The 23,167-nt window shown below is 34.0% G+C and overlaps 3 protein-coding genes across 5 annotated transcripts; 2 read left to right on the top strand and 1 right to left on the bottom strand.

Annotated features, from left to right (window-relative positions):
* Window positions 1-37: 37 nt before the first annotated feature.
* On the bottom strand, window positions 38-2,282 carry LOC110614639 (protein CURVATURE THYLAKOID 1A, chloroplastic). Its single transcript, XM_021756231.2, has 5 exons — window positions 2,022-2,282; window positions 1,236-1,333; window positions 954-1,061; window positions 800-871; window positions 38-305 (listed from the first exon to the last, which is right to left on the bottom strand). Exons 1-5 carry the CDS (start codon window positions 2,167-2,169, stop codon window positions 240-242), a joined length of 492 nt encoding a protein of 163 aa, XP_021611923.1. The 5' UTR covers window positions 2,170-2,282; the 3' UTR covers window positions 38-239.
* A 1,601-nt stretch (window positions 2,283-3,883) lies between these two features.
* LOC110614638 lies at window positions 3,884-5,447 on the top strand. Its single transcript, XM_021756230.2, has 2 exons — window positions 3,884-5,256; window positions 5,360-5,447. Exons 1-2 carry the CDS (start codon window positions 4,380-4,382, stop codon window positions 5,380-5,382), a joined length of 900 nt encoding a protein of 299 aa, XP_021611922.1. The 5' UTR covers window positions 3,884-4,379; the 3' UTR covers window positions 5,383-5,447.
* Window positions 5,448-12,673: 7,226 nt separating this feature from the next.
* Window positions 12,674-22,461, top strand: LOC110615534 (common plant regulatory factor 1). Of its 3 annotated transcripts, none has more exons than XM_021757424.2 (13): window positions 12,676-12,957; window positions 14,410-14,556; window positions 14,814-14,858; window positions 15,003-15,098; window positions 15,225-15,305; window positions 15,489-15,530; window positions 15,691-15,854; window positions 15,985-16,033; window positions 16,146-16,182; window positions 20,991-21,229; window positions 21,408-21,485; window positions 21,581-21,706; window positions 21,804-22,461. In XM_021757424.2, the coding sequence occupies exons 2-13, from the start codon at window positions 14,494-14,496 to the stop codon at window positions 22,056-22,058; spliced, it is 1,275 nt and encodes a 424-aa protein (XP_021613116.1). In that variant the 5' UTR covers window positions 12,676-12,957; window positions 14,410-14,493; the 3' UTR covers window positions 22,059-22,461. The 3 variants fall into 3 exon arrangements, with proteins under 3 accessions (XP_021613120.1, XP_021613116.1, XP_021613119.1); XM_021757427.2 differs by having other exon boundaries at window positions 12,684-12,957; window positions 21,819-22,461; XM_021757428.2 differs by lacking the exon at window positions 14,814-14,858 and having other exon boundaries at window positions 12,674-12,957.
* Window positions 22,462-23,167: the final 706 nt, after the last annotated feature.

Raw genomic sequence — 23,167 nt, 5'->3', positions numbered from 1 at the left:
AGCAAGTGAAAATGCTGCATTTTGATATGGTCATATATGCAAAGATTGTAATTGCTGCATAAACTGCATAGATATTACCGACCGTACTACAATGATGAAGCGGAGAAATATAAGAGCACGATTCATATATGTTTCTAATCTTACATTACAAGATACAATATATCTTAGGGCGAGGATGCAGATTGCTTGATGAATGCTCCCGACTAGAAGAAAAGTTTTGCAGCTCAATCATGTGGAGTTTATTCAGTCCCTGCAATCTTCTTCTTCAGTGCTTCAATATCTGTTGCTAGTTCTTTTCTGCTTGACTGAGGATGTAAATACATTTGTTAGCAATTATATGTTGGTAATAATTTTTCACACATATCAAAGAGAATTAGGTTCTATTTTTCAATAGCCATAATCGGTTATTTTCAAACTTCTAGAATCCGATAATTAAATTATGCACTATACTACTAGTCGGAGCCTGGAGCGGTCACTATTTTTCTCTGCATCATTTACTAAAATAGTTTTTAGGAAAACTCATTGGTCATTAAGGCATATTTTCAAAATGCTGATATCAACAGCTGTAGCAATAGGTGTATGGTTTGTTAATACGCCAATTTAGATCCGTATGTTTTGCAGTTTCAAGCCGTTTCCAGACTCTAGGAATGGAAAATGAGCTTTCCCCTTGCTCCACTCTGAAGGGAGACGGAAGGGTATTATGATCATATTTCCTGCTTATTTGTTTATTCTGGTTCACCCAAAACTTGCAACTGGCATAAAGAGAAAATTAGAGCAGCGAGCAAGTATAGTGGGTTACCTTGAAGAGAAGGTATCTGTAAACAAACCATCCAGTATATCCAAGGCCTACCAACTCCATGAGCTTGGGCAGCTGTTAGAAGAGAAGATGAGAAAATTAGAGCACTAATAAAGCTTCCATCGCCTTGAGATTTGTTTCAAAACATGAAACCCACCACAGGTACTGAGTTGATGGCTCCCACAACGATTGATGATAGCCAAACAGCAACTATGGCCCCACCTCCATAGAGAACCACTGTCGACTTGTTTTCAAGTGCATCCCACTGGTAAATGGTAACCAAACACTAAATATTTAGTCGAAGCAAGGCGAGAGAGAGAGAGAGAGAGAGAGAGAGGAACCAGCCACCAAAATTAGACGAGAAACCGGGGTAATATTCGTGCTCGGCAGAAAACAGCAAGTTTTTCAACAATAGTAACGGTCTAGCTTTGTTTCTTACCTTAGCTTTCAAGTCTGTGAAAAGCTCACCCGCATCAACAGTACTGGATTCTTCTGATGAAGAAGCTTTAATCTGAAGGAGAGGGAACCTGCGGGCCTCTGTTTGACAAAAGGAAGCAGCCAACTTATACATTGGAAACTTTATAGTAATTTGCACGCGAAGCAGCAAAATGCTCGCTAGTCGTGCTTAGGTACTGGGTATAGAAAGAATTAGGCAGCTCAAGTGAGCAATTCTCATCACAAAACAGGTGCTTGAAAAATCGTATCTTAATAATTAATTCCATGTAAATAGCTAGGCCAGCGTTGCTCAGTAAAATCACGAATATGGAGGAGCTTGTGTATACAAAACAAGTTGACTCGTTTTTTTCACATCCCATTTCTATTGAGGTAATGCCAATAAGGTCTTAAATTCGAGTAAGCAAAATTAACCTCCCAAGAAAAGCCCAAAGCACATCAGAAGGCAATATCAAAAGTAACTAATTTTGATAAATCGAGATAGGTAGTTATTTCTCATGCAACTCATTGTTGTTTTTATTTCGATCTACTCACTACATTCCTCCTTAACTATCATCTAAGTTCTCCGTAACATTTCCCCAAATACTCAAATGGCAGCTATCCTATTCAGGTCATTGTTGTCATTGGGAATCCAAAACATATTGCCAACTCTTCAAGACAATTTCAGCGTTTTAAGTGGGATTTGGCTTCTTTGTCTCTATATTATCGTACATTCGCCATATATATAATAGTATAAACACGAAAAGAAAAAAAAAAGGTGAGCAAACAGCACCTGCCACATGTTTTATGGAAGGGCGGAAGGATTGGTATGATGAGCGAGGCGGGAGATAAGGCAACGCAGAACGGCGTGTCGTTCCGCTGGCGGGCCGAAGGAAGGCGGTGGTAGCTGCCATGGATGAGGAGGACACCGTCGCTGCCATTGGGATATTGATGTGTGGCTGCCCAAACGCTCTGCTCCTATCCTTTGTCCTCTGAGAATTGGAATTCGATCGAGAGTGTTTTACTTTTGATTTATATTTTTATTTAATTTTATTTGAGCTTTGAGTGTTTTGTTAATTTATCCAGTGAAGATATTTCTTAATGTCATTCTGCTGATGCCACGTGGAGAAGCTAAGCATTTTGATTGGCTGATTCCCTATCTGCAATCCAAGTTTGAGGTGCGCGCTCTTTCCCTCATTAGGCGCATATATCCCCTGGGGTCTGGCGGAAGTTAAGAGTCCCAATCTCGTGTAGCCCGATGTATGTTTTTTCGCTGAGAAAAATATTTTATTTGCAAAATTTTCACTACTTTGTTCTTTTTTCAGTTCGAGAAATAAATAAATAAATAAATATACATGTAAATATCTCTAGCCTTTCTATTTTTTTTTATATAAAAATTGAATAAGCAGAAAGCTAGTTAAACGTGAAATATCCAATGCTGAATAATTAAAATTAGTTTAATTTTTGATAGTAAATAAAATAATCTCAAGCATAATTAAAAAAAAGTATTAAATTGAGTTTGTCAAAATGAATATATATTATTGTAGAAGCAAGTAGATGTAGATGAGATGATCACTGCCAACTAATGAAGGAAGGATGAATTTGATGCATCCTCTCAACCAGATTTTAAACGAGGTAGGGGAGAAATTATAGACTTCCATCTGAAAATAACACATTTATGGATTGTATTTCATTTTTTCTGTTATTCTTAATTTTGCATAATAATTTATCACTATTCAATTACCTTTTTCTTATTTTTCATTAACCTGTTTAAAATTAAAAATTTCATAAAAATTAAATTAAATTAATTTCTTTTAAATAAAAAAATTCATTTTAAAAAATTGAATCTTTTATAATTTTACATGAATTAGTTTTTTTTTTCCTTATAAAACAGATGATAAATGTTTGTAATCCTACAATGCAATCTGTCTCCCATGCCAAAAGTATAAAAAGTATTAAATGAATGAAATTTTTGTTTTTGTTATTCCATGTGACTGTCAATTGGTAATACTTTTTTTCCCAAACCTTCCTTTTCTACCCAGCAAAATAATAACTTATTATGACTCTCTTTTCATAATAAAAAAATATATACATAAAAAAGTAAAAATAAAATATTTTTGAAGAGGTGATCGTACAATTCTTTTCATTTTATTAATTAAAATATATAATAATTAATTATTAATTTATAAGAGCTGCCTAAGTTGAATAAGGTTTTTAGAGCTGCCTAAGTTGACAAAGTAATACCATATTTTTGAGCAACAAACGTAAAATCCTCCAAATGTAAACTCAGAAGCGAAGCCCGCAGCTTATTCATATAAGCAATTGCACAGATGAAATCATATGCCGTTTTTATCTAATTAAACAAAATACAAACATAGTGGTTGGATCTTTGCAAATTCAGTTGCATAATGATTAGAAAAGTAAACCAATGAGCTAGTTTTGAAGCAGCAATAGCTCTTGTGGGACAGTTCCAACCTAATACCTGCTTGGCTTTGTTCATGGTATATTAAAAAATTATTAATTTTTTTTTTTAATTTTTTATTTTTTATAAAACGGTTAAACTTAATAAAAAATTTTAATTAACAGGGGCTTAAGGCTTTTAAGGATATTTGATAGTAATTTTTTTATAAAAAAAAAAAGCGTACAAAGTGTGAAAAAAGCCATGAAACAAACAGAAAGGGAAAGTATTCCATCTTTTTGGGTGCCAGTAACATGGCTTCATATCAATAATAAGAAGAAAAACAACAAGTGACACACCCTCTCATGTCATGACACAAATTCTTCGCAGATCTTCCCTATCACACCCTACTTCAATCTTATTCCTAGGATCTTCCAAACATAATCACGACGAACCCATTTGTGATTTGGGGATTTTTTTTTTTCAAAAAATCAGAATCTTTGATCTTTTCTTGAAACCACTTTTCTTAACTAATGTGATTCTGGTTTACCTGCTCAAACATTGTTCGCTTTTTCATCTAAAACTAATTCTTGGGTGCTGTATTTGCTTTAATAATTTGTTGCAAATTCGTGATTCTTGGTTTGATCGTTTCTGATCTCATTCTTGTTTCTATTTGTCATCCATTGATATCTTCTCTGATGTTAATGGATTGAATGCAACATGTGAATCCTGAGACTGGTTTGGGCGATCCTGATGGGTTGTGAAAGAAGAAGCTCGCATATCATCTGCGCAATCTTCTATATCTGGTTTTTGTTATTTTCCAGCGTTTATGGGTCAATCGGCAATGATCCTGAGTCCTTAGACGCATCGATTTACAATTACGCAATGGAAACATTAGCAAAGCGACGTACAGGTACTCTGCTGAACGTTTCTCTTCCTGCAAATTTCTCTGGCATACGAGCTTCAGTTATTAGATTAAGAAGCAGTACTTTGTGGGATAGAGGAGCCAATTTTGAGTCCTTCTATATCCCAACAAGAGTTGTTACATTTCCATTTGTCAGGAGAATAGCTATTGTATATCACAACTTGGGGAATTGGTCTTCTTACTACTATAAAGTCCCTGGTTATACTCTAGTTACTCCTGTTGTTGGTTTCATGGCTTACGATGCTTCAAATTTAAGCACATCAGCCAATGGAACTCTCAAGTTCATCGTCCTGGATTCACCCATTGTGGTCAGTTTTCCCAATTCTACGATTGCGGAATTAAAACATGGCAATGCAGAAGCGAAATGTGTAAAATTTTCTGATGGTGGATTGGTCGAGTTCAGGAATTTAACAGAAGGTAGATGCGTCACACAAGGAGATGGCCATTTTTCCATTGCTATTCCTTCTCCAGAAAGCAAGAAAAAGAAGAGTTGGGCAAGGTGGGTGATAGGATTTGGAGCTGGATTCATAGGACTGATTTTGGTGGTGTTGATTATCATCATAGCCTGTAAAATAGTGAGGAGTGAGAAAATGAGAAAAATGGAAGAAGAATCAGAAAAAGGGGTAGCTTTTGACACAAAATGGATTGGGAGGAGTAAAATGCCTTCTGCTTCAATGGTTAGAACACAGCCAGTCCTTGAGCATGGTGAAATTCCTTGAGCTGTATTTCAGTTTCTTTGTACATGTTCTTCTGTTGTTCCTTCATTATTATTATTTGACAGAATTTGTGGGTTTTGGGTTGATCACAGAACCATTATTTGTAATTTGGTGACATGTGCTCACATGAATGTGCTGAGGATGTTGGATTTATACAGTGGCAGGTATTTTTCTTTCATCATTTTCCTTTGGCTGATAATTTTGATTGAGAATGTTGTGAGACAGGAGACAAATTGGCCTTTATGACAGTAGCATTCTGTAAGAGAATAATTAGGTCGGCACAAACATGAATCATAATCTTTCTAGTTATAATGATCCCAAAAGCCTTTGTCAGCTTATGATTGAAGAAGGACAGTATTGGCAGATCCTATGCTATATAAGCTAAATGCAAAATCTAAATCCCGGGAAGCTTAACAACTTAAAAATTGCTCTGATAATTCTAATTCCTGATAACAGGACCTGCTTGCTAACTTGGGGAAATTTGTTTGCTGCTTCCTCAGAACCACAGGAAGGAAACCAAAAACTCTGATTTGATTAGATTAGATGCATACTGCTTTAGAATTATAAGTCTTGAGTGCTAAAATAATCATCTCCGATGATGAAGTTAAGTTCCCCAGGAAAGCTCAGGCTAGATGGGGATCTGGAAAAACAAAGCTTTTTCATCTTTGCTCTGTCTCCTGATGTGAAGCCATCTTGAAGAAATTAATGATCAGTCTGCCATTTTTAAACCTGGTCATGTCTAGCTTGAACTTGGGCCACAAGCCTAATATTGTTTAGCTCATCTTGATCCGTGATGATGCCTGGTAACAAGTGCAGCTCGTAACCTAATCTCTTCACCACTGAAAAATCCAATTTTACTCTTACTAACCATTTCTTAGCTCCAGTAAAAAATTATCAGGCACTGCTACTTCAGTTTTAAATAATTTTTTTTTCTCGTGCTGCTATACGGGTAGCATCGGTAAATACCGTAATTTAGGAAGATACTTCGAAATCCATGTTATACCTGAGAACCTTTTTCAGGGGAAAGACTATTAATTTTGAAATTTTTTTTACAGATTATTTTAATTTTAATTATAAAAAATTATTAATAACGTGTAAAGAAGGTGAAGGTGGTCTATTAATATCCATCACTTCCTTATTATTTTCACTATGGTTAAAACATTAAAGTCTTTTTATAACCAATACTTCCACCTTTCAAAATTTTCTTAGCTTTATAAATTTACAATTTATTTTTGTATTCTTATTGAGCGAATAAAAACTTTCCTTTTTTCAATTATTCTCTTGTAATTGTTCTGTTTTTATTGTTGCCACTTTTAACTTAATTATTTTATTGAATTTTTTTATGGTTTTAAAGCTAATTTAATATTTAAAAAATAGTATTGTGTTATTCTCTAATTTTAATTTTAAATTTTTACAAATTTAAAAGAGATTGATTTTTTAATTTAATTTTGATCGAGTCAACAACAGAAAGATCATGACAATCGTTAAAAATAATTAATATTTAGAGCGTTGAATTGACTGGAATTATAAGGGAAGCAGTTTTGCAATTGTACACACATGATAAAGAATGGAAAATGAGAAAAAAAATAAAATTGAATATATTTTTTTTATTTAAACTTTTTAAAAAGAAAATAAAAAATAAAAATAACTTTTTCAATTATAAATTTTTTTGTCATTTCTATTATTATTAAAATAAAATATTTTAAAGATAAAAATTTTAATTTCATTAAATTATTATTCAGTTTCTTTTCAATTCGAAAAAGATTACTCCCAAATCTCACGCGATATTTTTAATTTTCTTTTTTCTTTCTAAATAATTTAGGTGGAAATTTTTTTTATTTTTTACTTTTATTTTCTTTCTTCTCTTATATTTCACCTATATAAATAAATCATAAATCTAAGTATAATCATATTACTTCCATTCCTAACCAAGGGAGGGAAAATTTTGTTAAATCAGATCTGATTTTAAAATTTTCCTTCAGGTCCATGTCAACCGGGACCCACTTCTGTTGCCCAGCGAAACCATGTGCCTGTAGGACACGTCATTTTGTCGCTAACTATGCCTCTCCGCCTGATTAACGATATATCAAAGGCGGCCACCATGATTTTATACACAATAATAATAATAATAATAATAATAATAATAATAATAATAATAATACAAAATGATGTTTAGATTAGTGATTTGATTTAGATAGAGATTTTATATTTCATGTCTATTTATTAAAAATATCAAATAATTGCTCTTACTTGATAAACCTCCTAAAAATATCACATTAAAAAATAATATAATTAAAATAATTCACAATCAGCTAATTTTGATATATCTATTTTAATAATAAAATAAATATTTTAAAAATTGGCATAAAATTTATTTCAAAATTTTATATATTTATTTAAATACTAAAAATAAATAATCTAATTTAATATATCTATTTTAATAATAATTAGTAATTCTCTGGCTGTATAATCCATAAAATATTCATATTAAATTAGTATTGTAATGAATATCTAAATTTATTTAGTAATTAAAAAAGTTATTTTAAATAAAATAGAAAATAAGAAAACCCAACACCAATACGTTGAGAAGGACTGTTTATTTTTAACTAAAGTTACTTTTAGGTTGCTATTTTAATTGACTAAAAAAATATAAAATTATTATTAAAAATAAGTACTATTTAATTTATTTTATTTTATGGAAAATATATATATATATATAAAAAAAGTATGCATATGAATTAAAATTGATATATAAAAAATAAAAAGAAATGAATAATTTGGATTATAAACTATGCTAAATATAAATTATAAATGGATTTAAGTGATTCTTGAGAAAGAAAATTATCAAAGAAGGAGAATTTCTTCTGTTATTTAATTATAATCTAATTGTTTAGTTTACTATTACAGTGATATAAAAAAATATATATATTCTTTTTTTTAGAATGATATGAACATTTATTATTTCTGTTAGAATATTGAAAATATATTCTTAAATGGAGACTTAATTGTTTTAGTATATATTGTATATTGGTTAAGCATATAATCTGCCAAATAGAAAAAAGAGAGCGAGTGCAAAATCATTACGTCGTTTATTTTTCTAGTTTATTAATTTAAGCGTTCGAGCGATCACGGTAAACGCCAATCATTTCGTGTTTTTTATTTTATAAATTAATTAATCATAATTCAGTTGCATTTCAATTACATCAATAATATGTAATAGAAAAAAATCACGTAATTATAAATATAAAGAAAATTTATTAAATTATATTTATAATAACTCGACTTAAATTTCATCATTGAATTTTTTTTAAAATTATGCTCCATTTATTTTATAAAATTAGACATATAATCATTTTCATATGAATAATACAGTGTTTCATTTATCTCATTAATATAAATATTTTTATTCATTTTAAACAATACACTATTTTTTATATTATATTTTTTTCACTATATATCAACTTCCAAATATAAATATTTTTAACATGCATTGAAAATAAAATTTAACTTTTTAAATTTAATAGTTTTAATGACAGTTTAGTAATTAAATAATATAAGTGGTGTATATTATGAAATAAAATATACAATTTATTATTTTAATTATGTTAATTATATTTTTAAAGTTATGTGAAACTAACTATATTGCTTATTTTATTGGAAAGAATGAAAGTCTAAATAATATAGTTAAAATTATAAATTTTATATTATATATTATTTTAAAGTAATCTTATTTTTAAAACATAGTTAAAGAGTAATTTTCTTTTTTAAAAACAAACTTATTATAAAAATAAATTAATTTAAAATTTATTTTAATCAATTTGATTAGCTAATTTTAATTTCGACCGTGCTTGGCCGGATCTACTTGTGGATTGCCAGATGGCAGATGCCTAGCGATAGATCCACCCACACCGTCTACGATTGGACCCGCACAGCACTACCAAACATGGAAGACCGCAAGTGCCAATGAAAACGAAGCACGTGTGTCCTCCCACGTGGAGATTTGGCAAATGACTGGTGGGCCTTTTAAGATCTCCAGAATTTCTCGTATGAGTGAGCTGGCTACGCAACATCCAGTGTCAGGGGCCCACTGGGTCTGAGTCCACCTACGTGGGACACGTCAGTGTCCGGACCACATTACACCGACTCTCAAATGAGAAAGCTGGTGGGGACCATTTCCAAGGAGGTGTCAAGATTAAAAGAATCTTTTTAAAATCGCCGCGAGGAGAGGCAGCCAGGCGGGCCTCGTTGGCAGAACACTTTCTCATGCCGAGTGGGCGTGGTCCGTTTCCCATCTGTCCGATAAAATCCGTCCTAGCCGCTGGATTAAGTTAACGTCTGAAATGGGTCTCAAGAATCAATATCAGGTTTAAAAAGAAAATATAACAGTGCTCAAATCAATATCAGATTTGGTTACAACGATTTCGTCCCTAATAAAATTAGTAGGAGAAAGTGGATAATATGTGACTTTTTATAAATATGGCATTTAATTAGTAATCAACCTCAGTCTCCTATTTTCTTTTTTTATGTTCATATTGCATTATATGAAATGGATAAAAATTTACATTGGAGAGAAGTCAAAGTTCAATTCAAATGAAATAATCCTAAATATTTCAATTCAAGAACACAATCCGACTCAATTCAATCCAACAATTATTTTCAATGACCTAGCACAATATAATTCAACCATCTCAAATTAAAAATTAAAAATATCAAAAATAAAAAATTATCAATAAAATTACTGGCAAAAATCATTTCGAAATTCCACGCAAACTAATTAAAACACCATGAACAATCGCGAGTGAGACGACCAATGGATTATTAGAAAATTAAATGATTAACCACCAATACTGAATAAGTCTGATGACCGCTGGATCTCTCCATTCCGACCTGAGGCCAAACCCAGAATATCAGTCCAGTACTTAGAGGCTCTCAGGTCTTTCTTATGATCCAAGCCCAACCCGCCAGTCCGCCAGCCTTGAGGATCGGACTCCAGTCAGATTCTCCAATCAGGCCGGCCCAGCTCATTCGGCCCAATGAACAGATTCCCTCTGGGCATAGCCTTATCCTTATCTTCTGGCCCAGCTCGAAACCCAGAAGGAGTTCAGCCCATTCGCTTTGTGGGATCATCCGCATGCGTATCTGGGGAGAATCAGGGGCCGTTGCGCATGAGACAGAGATCTGATTCCCTCGTACGTCCGTATCAACGTAGCAGGAACAGGTGGTCCAATGATACACGTTCTGTTACACGTCACTAGCAGCCAAAAAGAAACATATAAAAGGAGAAATACTCTCCTCTAGGTCTAAAGTTTTTTCCAGTCTTATAAAATCCATTGTAAAATCCTATTTTCAGTATCTCAGATTATCAAAGTCAAAAAGTAAAATATTTTTCAAATACAATTTAGTGATTATATCATCGACTCTATTATTTTATCAATAAATAAATTTAAATAAAAAGTTAAATAATTAATATTATAAAACCGTAACAATAGCAATAATAACCATAAAATTAGAAGAAAAATAAACTTAGTTCAATCAACACTCAGTAGAAAATTTATGTATTTATAAAATAAATAAATAAGCGTGAATCTCTAAATAAAACTAATAAAAAAAGGTTTAAAAATGGTATGTGTCATTTAATTTAGCTTTCATCTAATAAAATAATATTATTATCATTTTCAACTATTATAAAAATAATAACAGAAAAAAGTTAAGGGAAAATTACTTTGTAGTCCCTGAGGTTTAACGTAATTAACACTTCTGTCCCTCTATTTTGGCGACCCAACACTTAAGTCCCTCACTTTCTTTTCTGTCCAATTTCGTAGTCCTTCCGTCCAAAATAGCCGTTTGGGACACGTAAATTGACAAAATTAACCCTCTTTCTTCTTCTTCTTCTTCTTCTTCTTCTTCTTCTTCTTCTTCTTCTTCCCCTTTCTGCAACTTCTTCTTCTTCTTCTTTCTTCTTCTTCTTCTTCTTTCTTCTTCTTCTTCTTCTTTCTTCTTCTTTCTTCTTTCTTCTTTCTTCTTTCTTCTTTCTTCTTTCTTCTTTCTTCTTTCTTCTTTCTGCAACTTCTTCTTCTTCCTTCTTCTGCAAGTTCTTCCTCTTCTTCTTCTTCTTCTTCTTTCTTCTTTCTTCTTCTTCTTCTTCTTCTTCTTTCTTCTTCTTCTTTCTTCTTCTTCTTCTTCTTTCTTCTTCTTCTTTCTTCTTCTTCTTCTTCTTTCTTCTTCTTCTTCTTCTTTCTTCTTCTTCTTTCTTCTTCTTCTTCTGGGATTTCACATGGAGAGAAGGGCATTTTTGGAAAAAATTATCACATCTCACTTTTGACTCTTTGACCAAACGGTTTAAATGGACGGAAGGACTACGAATTTGGACGGAAGAGAAAGTGAGGGACTTAAGTGTTGGGTCGCCAAAATAGAGGGACAGAAGTGTTAATTACGTTAAACCTCAGGGACTAAAAAGTAAATTTCCCAAAAGTTAATTATTTTAGAGTTTATGCTCATACTGTCCGCGATAGTGATTCAATAAAGGAGCGGTAAAAAAATAAAAATTTAATATGAATAAAAATAATATAAGATGAAGGAACAGAAGAATTTATAGAAATAAATTCAAATAGTTAAGTACTTTTTATATGTTTCAAAAACTAAAAGAAATAAATGGCATAAAAAATTTCGCTCAATTATTTATAAGTTAGCTTATTTCAGACGTCTTCCACAAATAAAAAATAATTTATTTTTACATTTTATTTCGAATGTTGTTAAATTTTAATTTTTAGTTTTTAATTAGCATAGGTACAATTATAGAATTTTTGGTAATATATATAATTAAAAACTTTATTTTAATCCATAACGAAAGTTATAATTATATATTTTGCGGTAATAATTTGACTTACAATAATTTATTGAATATTTTAAAATTTTGTTCTCCTTGATCTGGATGGAAAATGTCAAAATTGTCGGATTCAGTTAAAAAAAAGGTGAAATATAAAAGATAAATAAAATATTAGATACCCCTTGTGAGTCGGGTTACTTGTCAATGACTCAATGGTTGCGTGGGTCGTTGAGGGGGCGTGTGGCTACTCGTGGATTCCAACGGACCTATTCATTGCGGTTTAATTTTCTATTTTTAAAGAAAAAGTACAAGAATTTGAGTTTTATATTTTAAGGAAAAGAGACCACGTAAGCCACATGACGGATGGAATACAATGGACCCTAACTAGAGACGCGTAGATCGAGTTATTGAATACCACGTCTACGGTTGAGGTGATGTTGGAATAAATAAATGGCCAGCACGAATATCAATGGGCCAGCTCAACAACCACAACAGCTTCGTATATACGGCATACGTATACACTCGTTTCATATAAGACACGTGTCTGGTGACGTGGCTGTTGCCTTGGCGCTCCCTTCCCGTTCTTCTTCTTCAATCCCTCCTCCCTCTTTCTCTCTCCTCTGTATGCATAACGACCTCACTTTTCTGTCCCTCTCTTTGCACAGAGAGAGAGAGAGAGAGAGAGAGAGAAAGAAAGAGAGAGAAATGCAGAACCTGTGAAGTTTCTCCTATGGTTTTTTGTTTAATAATATGAGTTTTGGCGAAAAGTTGAAGATAGTTCAAGCATCGAAGTTCCTAACAGTTTTACAATTTCTTATTTTCCGGAGGGCGAAGAGAAGCAGATTTGGAATTTCATAATTAAAGGTATGTGCAACTTTAAGTTATTTTCTTTCTGAATGATTTTGGTCTTGTAACCGTTTGGTTGGTGAGAAAATGGAGGAACAACAAGGAAACTGAAAGTTTTGATACGCGTTGACATGGAATGCTTGGAACTCCACTTAAGTATCTTGTGTTGAGATTTTCAGAGGTTGTATGGAGTGTAGACGAATGTAAGAGAAAAGGAAGGTCCCTGAATTTTTTTTTCCTTTAAATCATTTTATTAAATTTCATATAGTTCAAAGCGTTGTTCCATTTTCTCTCCGTAAATCATAGGATCGGAGTAAAGACTTACCTGGATCTCTTGAGTTTGTATTGGTTTCTCATAGAAACTGTTGAATCAGCTTGTAGTTTTCCTGTCTAGTCTAAGATTTTGAGTTCTGTCCTCTTTTTTCTTCAAATCTGGGAGAGAGATTTATCAGCAAATGAAATTATCACGAAAGGGATAAGGTGGCCAAGTATTGAGACGATGAATCAACCGAAAAGCTTTATTGAGAATTTATTGAGAAGATGATCAATATGGCGATTGTTGAAGTTTTACTGCTTTGTTTCAGGGGTATTTTTGTCCTTTAGCCTCTGGGTAATCCTGTGGAGTAAGGTTTGGTGTTACTTACTCGCTTATGTCTGTCGCTTTCTTGCCATCCAATTGAGGTCGGAAAGACGTTAATACCCTCATCCTTCAAAATACTTTCAGGCCATGGTTCTACTCCTTCCTTTCTTCTTGGTTTTGTTGTTTATGAATGAATGAAAGGAGAAACCACACCGGATAGTTAGTTCTATGCTGTGATAAGATGGTTCTTTTAGTTTTTGAGCTGACCTATTTACCTGGCGAAATGTATCTCTCTAGTTTTTTAGCTGACATGGTTGTTCACTGGATAATCGTAGATGGGACGAAGCTGGTTGTGAATTATTATGTTAAGGTTTTTATTGAATAAGAAATTTGATTAATTAATTGTATAATTTCTTGAGAACTGTTTCATATTATTCCCCTCTTTGAGAAAAGCTGAGTCAGCAAATCCTTCTTTAGTTCTTTTTAGTTGTGTTCAATTTATATTATACGGGGAAATCTTCCCCCAGTGAAAGTAAAATCTTTAATCTCTACTCACTCTGTTTTGCTTGGCGTTGCTGTTTCATTTATTACCACTGTTTACTGTTTAGCCTTAGTTAGTAGTGTGATTTAGCAAAAAGATCTGTTCTCAACGAGTATGAATGCTGTCAGAATCAAGACAGAAAGCGGAGCAATGATTTTGTTTGAATGATTGCATATGATATGCAGTGATTCAATATCATTCTCTGATTTGGAGATTGGGTGTGAATGATTGCATATGATATGCATTGATTCGATATCAATCTCCATTTTTGGTTTTGTTCGGGCTTTTACTTGCTGCTCCTGTCACCATGCTTCTCAATGTCACTTTTACATGTCTGCCTTTGGTGCAGGTGGCTAGGTTTTCTCAACATTGAGTAGCAAAAATTTGTGCTGCTTCTCCACATTAATTAAGGATTTCCTCCTAGCGCTTGATCATGGGAAACAATGAAGAGGGGAAATCCTCTAATCCTGATAAATCATCTTCACCTGGACCATTGGTAAGATGAACAAAACAAATATGCCTGTGGAAATTGGAATTACCATACTCCCCCCTCCCTTTCCAAAATTAAAATAAAATAGGAGAGGAAAAAGAGAGCAATTGGAATTAATTCTTTTTTTGTTGTGAGTGTTCTTTTATTTTTTTTAAAAAATATTAAATGTAAAATAATTCTATCTTTAACATTGAACTCATTGTTTTTCTGTGAATGACTCCTGAATTCATGTCTGAGTATTGGTCAATCCCTTGCATTGACAGGATCAGACCAATGTTCATGTCTATCCTGATTGGGCGGCCATGCAGGTTATCTACTTCATGCATGCACTTTCTCTTTCTTTTTCAGTTTTCTTTTGCCAGTGGATGTACCATCATCAAGATGTTAACTTATACTAAATCATATTCATGAAGTTGTTTATAGTTGTTTGAAGTTGTTTTAAATGTCTTTAGGCGTATTATGGTCCTCGAGTTGCTCTTCCACCATATTATAACTCAGCCGTGGCATCTGGTCATGCACCTCATCCATACATGTGGGGCCCACCACAGGTATTGCTTGTTGTTCTTGGAGAGAGATATTCTCTGTTTAACATTTGTGGCTATCTTTATGCTCTTTGTGTATTGAGGAACTCAAAAGTAAATTGAGAACTGAGATATACTTCTTAATTCTTCTAGCCTATGATGCCACCTTATGGAGCACCTTATGCGGCAGTGTACTCTCATGGAGGAGTCTATGCACATCCAACAGTTCCAATTGTAAGCTTTCAGCTTTTTTTAATCTTTTCTTTAGAGTTTGTGTTCCTGTAGATTGTTGTTGAGCTTCACTTTGCTCAGCGGTTTGCAGCTTGAGTAGTTGATTCTATATGATGAAGGTTTCAATAGAGAACTCATTAACTGAGAGTTTCTAACATGCTTATAAATTATTTTGTTTATATCTAGGGATTGCATCCTCATGTTCCTGGTGTTCCATCATCACCCGCTGTAAGTGAAGCCTCGTTTGTGATATTTCCTTTTGTACTCTTCCAAAACCAATTCCATCTTTTCGTAAAATGCATATTAAAGGAATAATAAAGACAAATTTGTCTGTCTTTATCATGAATTGGTAAATCTGTGCTGGCGTAACTCTACTGCAATAATGCAGTCTGCAACACCCGTGAATGTAGAAACACCTACAAAATCTGCTGGAAATACAGATAGAGGTTTAATAAAGAAGTTGAAAAGATTTGATGGACTTGCCATGTCAATAGGCAATGGAAGTAGTAATGGAGATAGTGCTGACGGCGGGAGCCAGAGGCTATCTCAGAGGTTTGGAACTTGCACTTTTGTTTTGGGATGCTTTCAAACATTTCATTATAGGGGTGTCCGCTTATAAGGATTCTTTTAACTGATTTTCTATGGCAACTCTTAACTTCAAATCACTTGACCATGTGAGCAGTGTGGAGACTGAAGGTTCTAGTGATGGAAGTGATGGAAATACGGCTGGGGTGAGACCTTTGATCTCTAAATGAACATTTGTGAACATCTTTGATTTTTATGCAATTTAGAATTTAAAGAGTTATTCTATCCTGACTATAATCATCGTCCTCCTTATGCCAGGGAAGGAAAAGGTGTTGTGAGGGGCCACCAAATACTGGTACGGATCCATTCTTCTTGAGTATTTATATTGATTAACAGTGATTGAACTGGCAGTGCAGCTTTGAATAGCACAGGGATTTAAATGCTGTGTGCGTTAGACTTGATTGTTATTTAGGATCTTGAATGTTAAAACTTGCCCATATCTTGGCCAAAATGAATGCTCCATGTATAGGTGGATATCTAAAGCTATGAAGCGAGGCTTTCAGTCTGGTAACTTGGGTAGTTAATTGTGTAATTATGAATTTTGCTTTATAAGTTCTGGATATCTAAAGTGATGAAGCATAATTGAGTAATATCTTAGTGGCAAAAAAGAGAAAAAAAAATCTCGAAAGTTATGTGCAACAGAACAAGGAGCAATTGAGCAATTTCTGTGTATTTTCTTTATTTAAGTAAGTGTGTTTATATATAGATTATAAGACCTTGTTAAGACAACTCCTAAAAATCCTTTATTAATCAATTATTATCAATTAGCTTATGATTATGTAATCTCCTTTAATTATGTATAGATTATATTCACACTCTAACACTCCCCTTAAGTTGGAGTATAAATATTTATTATACTCAACTTGTTAGAAAAATATTCTATTCGACATCCATTGCTTTGGTGAGTAGATCATCCAGTTGCTCTCTTGTATTCACATATATGGTGGAAATTAAATTTTTTTGAATTTTCTCACGAATGAAATGACAATCAACTTCAATATACTTAGTTTGTTTATGGTATACTGAGTTGGAAGCAATGTGAAGAATAGTCTGATTATCACACCAAAGTTTCGCGGGTGACGCAACATTCAAACCAACTTCTTGAAGCAGATGATTTATCCATAAAATTTCACAAGTGGATGAGTCATGGCCTTGTATTCTGACTCGGCACTGGATTTAGATACCACATTTTGCTTTTTACTTTTCTAAGATACTAGGTTTCCTTCAACAAACACACAATAGTCTGTGGTCAGTATCTGAAAAATACTCAACTGCAGTATGCCCATAGTTACTGTAGAGTATATCGAATTTAGGGGTCTCTTTAGATAATATAGAACTTATTCTAGAGCGATCCAAGGTTTTACCGTAGGAGCAGACATGAACTGGTTTACAACGCTTATTGCAAAAGTAATATCTAGACGAGTCATTACCACAAGGTTGTTCATCTTTTAACCAACCTCTTGTACCTCTCTGGATCATCATAAGGGTCTCCGTCATTCTTTGTGAAACACATATTAGGAACCATAGGTGTGTTAGAGGGTTTAGCTTCCAAGTTCCTAGTTTCTGCAAATAAGTCAAGCATATACATCATTTGAGATAGAAAATTTTTTTCTTTTTACTCCTTAAGACTTCAATTCTCAAGAAATACTTAAACAGATTCAAGTCTTTAGTATGAAAACTCACATGCAAAAAGATTTGAGAGAAGAAATCCCTACACTATCATTCCTTGTAATGACAATGTCATCAACATACACAATAAAGAAAATAATAACAGTATTTGAATTTCTATAGAAAACTGAGTGGTCACACTTGCTTTTTTTCGACTCAAATTTTTAAACAACTTTGCTTAACTTGCTAAATCATGCGCGGATGCTCTGCTTCAAATCATACAAAGATTTTTTCAAACGGCAGACTTTTTCATACTCTCCTTGAGCAACAAACCCATGTGGTTGCTCCATATATACCTCATCTTAGAAGTCACTATGTAAAAATGCATTTTTGATATCTAACTGGTGTAAAGGCCAATGCTGAGAAGTAGCTAAGGGGATGAACAAGCAAACCGAGGTTATTTTGGCCATAGGAGAAAAAGTGTTAGGATAGTCAACGCCATAGGTTTGTGCATAGCCTTTAGTAACAAAACGGGTCTTAAGTCTCGCCATGGAACCATCTGGATTGACTTTGACGGTAAAAATCCATTTGCAGTCCACAACCTTCTTGTCAGAAGGTAAATAAACTAGTTTTCAAGTATGATTTTCATCTAGAGTCTTTATTTCCTCGAACATTGCATTACGCCATCTAGAATGGATCAGAGCCTCTTTAACTGTCTTAGATAAAAAAACGAAATCTAGAGAAACAATTAAGGAGGTAGAAGGAGACAAGTGATCATAAGAAAGAAAGTTAGCAATAAAATAGGTAGACTTACACTGTCGTTTACCTTTACGAAGACTTATGGGGAGGTCAAGGTCACTCGATGGTGGATCCGATGGCGAAGAAGATTTTAGTGCAGGACATGTATCATCAGTTACTGGCCTCCGAGAGTAAACTTGAACAATTGACGGTTTAACAAGAGGCTGAGTACTAGGAGGAATGCCACCATCATTTGATACAGCAGAAGGCACATTTGAGAAGTTTCCACCATCAGATGTGATTCTATAAATGAGCCACTCATCGTCCTCCTCTTGACCAGTAAAGGTTTGTGCAACAAAACAAAAAAGAATTTGTTTGGAAAAGGCTACATCTGTTGAGATCAGATATATATTGAGCTCTGGAGAGTAACACCGATACTCCTTCTGAAGGTAAGAATATCCCAAAAAGACATTTCAAATCTTTAAGATAAAGTTTAGTCACATGAGGTTTGACATCCCGAGTATAGCAAGTGCTGCCAAAAAGTCATGGTTCCAGAGTAAATAATAACTTCTTAGGAAAGAGGACATTGGAGACTATTACAATTTAGTACTATGGAGGGCATGCGGTTAAGGATGAAGCATGCAGTAGAGACAACATTGGCCTAAAATTGCTTAGGAACTTGCATTTGAAACAACAGAGCTCGAGCAATTTCAAGAAGATGTCGATTCTTCCTTTCAGCTATCCCATTTTGAGAGGGGGTATCAATTCTTGATGATTGTTAAAAAATACCATGTTGAATCATATAAGTCTCGAATGATTCTGACATATATTCTTTAACATTATCGCTTTGCAAAATTTACACAGAAATATTAAATTGAGTTTTGATTTCAGCACAAAAGGTAGATTATCCAAGTCATTATAGAGAAATCATCCACAAAAGTGATAAAATATCTGAATTTAGTTTTAGACCCAATCGGACATAGTTCCCAAATATCTGAATGAACTAATTCAAAAGCAGACTAAGTTTGTTTATTGACTTTAGGACTTAAAGAGTTTCGATGATGCTTGACAAAATGACATGACTCACTCCAGTAAAGATTTCTCATGAAATTGAGGGTATAGTTGTTTCAAAACCTGCAAAAGAGGATGCCCCAATCAACAATGTGCTTTGAACGGAGACACGACATTAGAACATGCAACAGACTGAGGCACTCATGCATCCAAAATATAGAGAATCCTGGATACATGTTCTTTATCAATAATTTGCTTCGTTATAATATCCTAAATGAACAATATTTAGGAAAAAAAAAAGACAACAATTTAGGTTTTTGGTAATTTTATTAATAGAAATTAAATTAAAAGCAAAATTAGGTAAACTTAGTACAAATGATAGGGTAATAGAAAGAGTAGGTTTAACAGTCTCAGAACCCTCAACATTATAGATTGATCCATAGGTGCTTTATGAGATTGGAAGCTTGCAAAAATATGAGGATCATCTGCATTGTAATTCATGGCACCAAAATTAATGACCCACTTGTATGAGGAGGAGATAAGGCAAGTTTTACCTGACTCAATATTAGCTGTACTAGGGTAGACTCTCTAAACAGAACTTGATACCGAGCATATTTTTCAACTGAGATGAGAACATTATTCTGAGAGGAAGAATTGGTTGCAGCAACATTAGCAGTGCTTCGATTTCTGTTTTGTAGTTTCTTATAATTTTTAGTGACATGAGACTTGCTATGGGATGTCATTTCAATCAATACTAACAAAAAATAATTACTTCACAAAACCTTCTCCTAATGGTTCAAGACACAAACCAGGCCACAAAAAAACTGCACTTAAAATTAAAAAGCCAAAAACAGACCTTAATCCCAAAAACAGAACTTGATATGTGAATAGGAAAGAAGAAGTCCAATTGCAACGGTGTCGGATGACAAACTCGACGTTGGAAAGCTGTCGGAAACCATTGGGCAACCTCGAAACAGGAATCGAAGGCTCGTCGGAGGTGTCACGCTCCCTCACGCGCCGGTGTGTGAAAGTTGCAATAGAAATTTTGGACGGCGTGTGGAGCTCACTCGCATGTCCCCGGTCACCAATCTTTGAGGATCGGCCAAAAACTCACCTGTGCTCCTCACTACGGTGGTGGTGAGACAAAACGATCATCAGAAAAGGTGACACACGCTAACAGTATCCTCAGGGAGGAAACCTAGATTTTCAGAATAAGCCGAAAGGTTATGATACCATATAATAAGATAAGAAACAATTGGTCAATTTCTGTGTGTTTTCTCTATTGAAGTGAATTTGTTTATATACGAGTTACAAGATTTTGTTAAGGCAACTTTTAAGAATCCTATATCAATCAATTAGTATTAATTAGCCTATAATTATGTAATCTCCTTCAATTATTTACGGTTTATGTTCACACTCTAACATTATGCTATTGAATTTGGAAAAAAGGGTGTGCTGTAGGGACTAAAAAATTGATGGGCCTTGTAGTCTGTGCGGATAAAATATTTGGGCCCAGGTTTGGCACTTGTGCCAGATTAATCTGAGGAAATTTTAACCCCTTTAAGTTGCCATTGACAGGAAATATTCATTGCATTTTCTTTGTTGTTTGTCTTGTATGGTCAGTTTCTTGACAAACATATTCATGGCTGCTTGACTCTAATACATACTATATGCGTGAACATTCTTGTCAAAATTCGCTGTTATGGGTACTTACCTATTATATGTACGTGATCAATATATCAACAGGTGGAGAAGTGAGAACTGAAATGCAGGCCAGTTCTGTTCCCACTGGGGAGAAGAATGCGACGTCTGATAAGGTATTGGGTGCTGCTGTTGTTTCTTCTGGAATTTTGGGAAAATCTGAGGGACCTGTAGTTTCTCCCAGAATGAGCGCACTTGGGAAGCCTCCTGTAAATGCTGCTAAGACAGGTGTAACTAGCATTCCACAACCTTGTCAAGTTCTGCCTTCTGAAGCTTGGTTTCAGGTATTGTATACTAAAGGTGCTGCCTAATCTTTTCAAACTATTTATTCTGTTCTCTCTTGTGTATCTCATCAAGATATTGGTTTCACATCTTCTCTAAGAAGTGCCCTTTCTTTGTTAGAAATTCTACGTTCATTCTTTCAAGCATTTTCTTAATTGTGATACCTGGTAATTTGTTTAGAATGAGCGGCAGCTGAAACGTGAGAGGAGGAAACAGTCAAATCGAGAATCTGCCAGAAGGTCAAGATTGAGGAAGCAGGTAGAGATACGAAACTGCTGTTAGTTTGAAGTTTGAACTTCTTCACATCATTTTTATTGATGGTCCATAACTATCTTTGTGATCCTCTTCTCTAGGCTGAGACTGAAGAACTTGCTCATAAAGTTGAATCCTTGACCTCCGAAAATATGGCACTTAAATCTGAAATAAATCAATTGACTGAGAAATCGGAGAAATTAAGGCTGGAAAATGCAGCATTACTGGTGTGTCCTTGTATTCTTTCTGTCAATCTTTCAACCCTGTGAAATTCGTTTAACATGGTTTGCACCAATTTCATGATTTTCTTTTTAATATTTGAAGTGGTTGAATGTACAGGAGAAGCTAAAAAATTCACATGTAGGACATGCACACGAGATTATCTTGAACAGCAGTAACGAGCAGAGGGCCACAGTTATTAGTACAGAGAACCTGCTGTCAAGAGTCAATAGTTCTGCCTCTGTTGATAGAAACAGTGGGGAAGAGAGGGAGCTGTATGAGAGAAACTCAAACTCGGGGGCCAAGCTGCATCAACTGTTGGGTGCGAGTCCAAGGGCTGATGCCGTGGCCGCTAGCTAACTTTAGAAACTAGTTTGTGAAGAATCTCTTTTTATCTAAAATTTAGAGCAACCATGTAGTTTTGGCATATTACAAGCCCAAAATTACTTCTAACATCTAGCAGAGGGATGGAATAGCTCAAAACAATTGGTATCCATCTCTTGGACTTTTTAATCCACTTGCTAGTTAGCCTTCTCATGGCTCTGGGTGCTGGAAGGGTCACTGTAAAAGGTAGTGTAAATTGAAAGAGGATTAGTGATTTGGTCTAATATGCAACTGTTTGTGCTAGTTTTAATAATGTATGCATCTTATGACACATGTATGAGAAGTCTCAGTGCTTGAGAATATGTAAGCTTACCGATTTATTGTTGAAATGTAGAACGCAGTAATAAATTTCAGGTGAATTCAGTCGGTTTTGATGCGAGAGGTTTGGATTTCAATTTTTTATCTTTAAAATATTTGATTTGAACCCTTAAATTGCTGTTAAAACTGATTCAAGCTTTAATCTGGGCTGATTCGATCTGGTTTAGAGTCTAAACCGATCCTGACCGGATCTGTTGGTATGTAGAATTTACTTAATAATTTATAACGAGTTAAATCCATTTATAGAATAGTTGTTTCTAATTTCCGTGGATTGTGAAAATTACAAGCAGGCCCATAGGAGCAGGATACAAACAAGGAAAAGTGACGCCCATGACGTAGCATGGGTTGGACCATGGAAATCAATGGGCACCGTTAGCTAGAAAAAAGGCTACGAAGTGGAAGTGGTGGTGGTGGTGGTGGTGGCGGTTACAAAGTACTGCTGCTGGGGGCCCGCACTGTCCAAGACTACCACATGATTCAAATCCTAATAAACCACGGGCAATGTTATGATTACCTGCTTTTGTCTAGCTGGCTGTATCCTGCCTCGCCAGATTTATTTTTATAAATTTTTTTTATAAAATAATGATAAATATGATTTGATTAACTACTTGAATTTTACCTAATTTAATAATTATTAAATATTTACATGTTGAAGATACATATATTTTATGCATTTGATATAAATTACATTTTTCGTATGTGTTTTGCACATTATCTTTATTCATTATTCATTGTATAGATTATTTATTTTTTATTAATAAAATTTA

This window comes from Manihot esculenta, chromosome 5 (genome assembly GCF_001659605.2).
Source record: "Manihot esculenta cultivar AM560-2 chromosome 5, M.esculenta_v8, whole genome shotgun sequence".
Classification (NCBI taxonomy): domain Eukaryota; kingdom Viridiplantae; phylum Streptophyta; class Magnoliopsida; order Malpighiales; family Euphorbiaceae; genus Manihot; species Manihot esculenta.
The sequence above is the reverse complement of the archived record's forward strand: the minus strand, read 5'-3'. Positions and strand labels throughout refer to the sequence as shown.

Coding starts and splice junctions, on each gene's coding strand:
- LOC110615534 (XM_021757424.2), top strand. CDS start 14,494: ATGGGAAACAATGAAGAGGGGAAATCCTCTAATCCTGATAAATCATCT. Junction 15,099..15,224: donor ACATGTGGGGCCCACCACAG/GTATTGCTTGTT, acceptor TAATTCTTCTAG/CCTATGATGCCACCTTATGG. Junction 15,531..15,690: donor GTGTTCCATCATCACCCGCT/GTAAGTGAAGCC, acceptor GCAATAATGCAG/TCTGCAACACCCGTGAATGT.
- LOC110614638 (XM_021756230.2), top strand. CDS start 4,380: ATGGGTTGTGAAAGAAGAAGCTCGCATATCATCTGCGCAATCTTCTAT. Junction 5,257..5,359: donor ACAGCCAGTCCTTGAGCATG/GTGAAATTCCTT, acceptor GGTTGATCACAG/AACCATTATTTGTAATTTGG.
- LOC110614639 (XM_021756231.2), bottom strand. CDS start 2,169: ATGGCAGCGACGGTGTCCTCCTCATCCATGGCAGCTACCACCGCCTTC. Junction 1,062..1,235: donor TCACAGACTTGAAAGCTAAG/GTAAGAAACAAA, acceptor ACCATTTACCAG/TGGGATGCACTTGAAAACAA. Junction 872..953: donor CCATCAACTCAGTACCTGTG/GTGGGTTTCATG, acceptor CTCTTCTAACAG/CTGCCCAAGCTCATGGAGTT.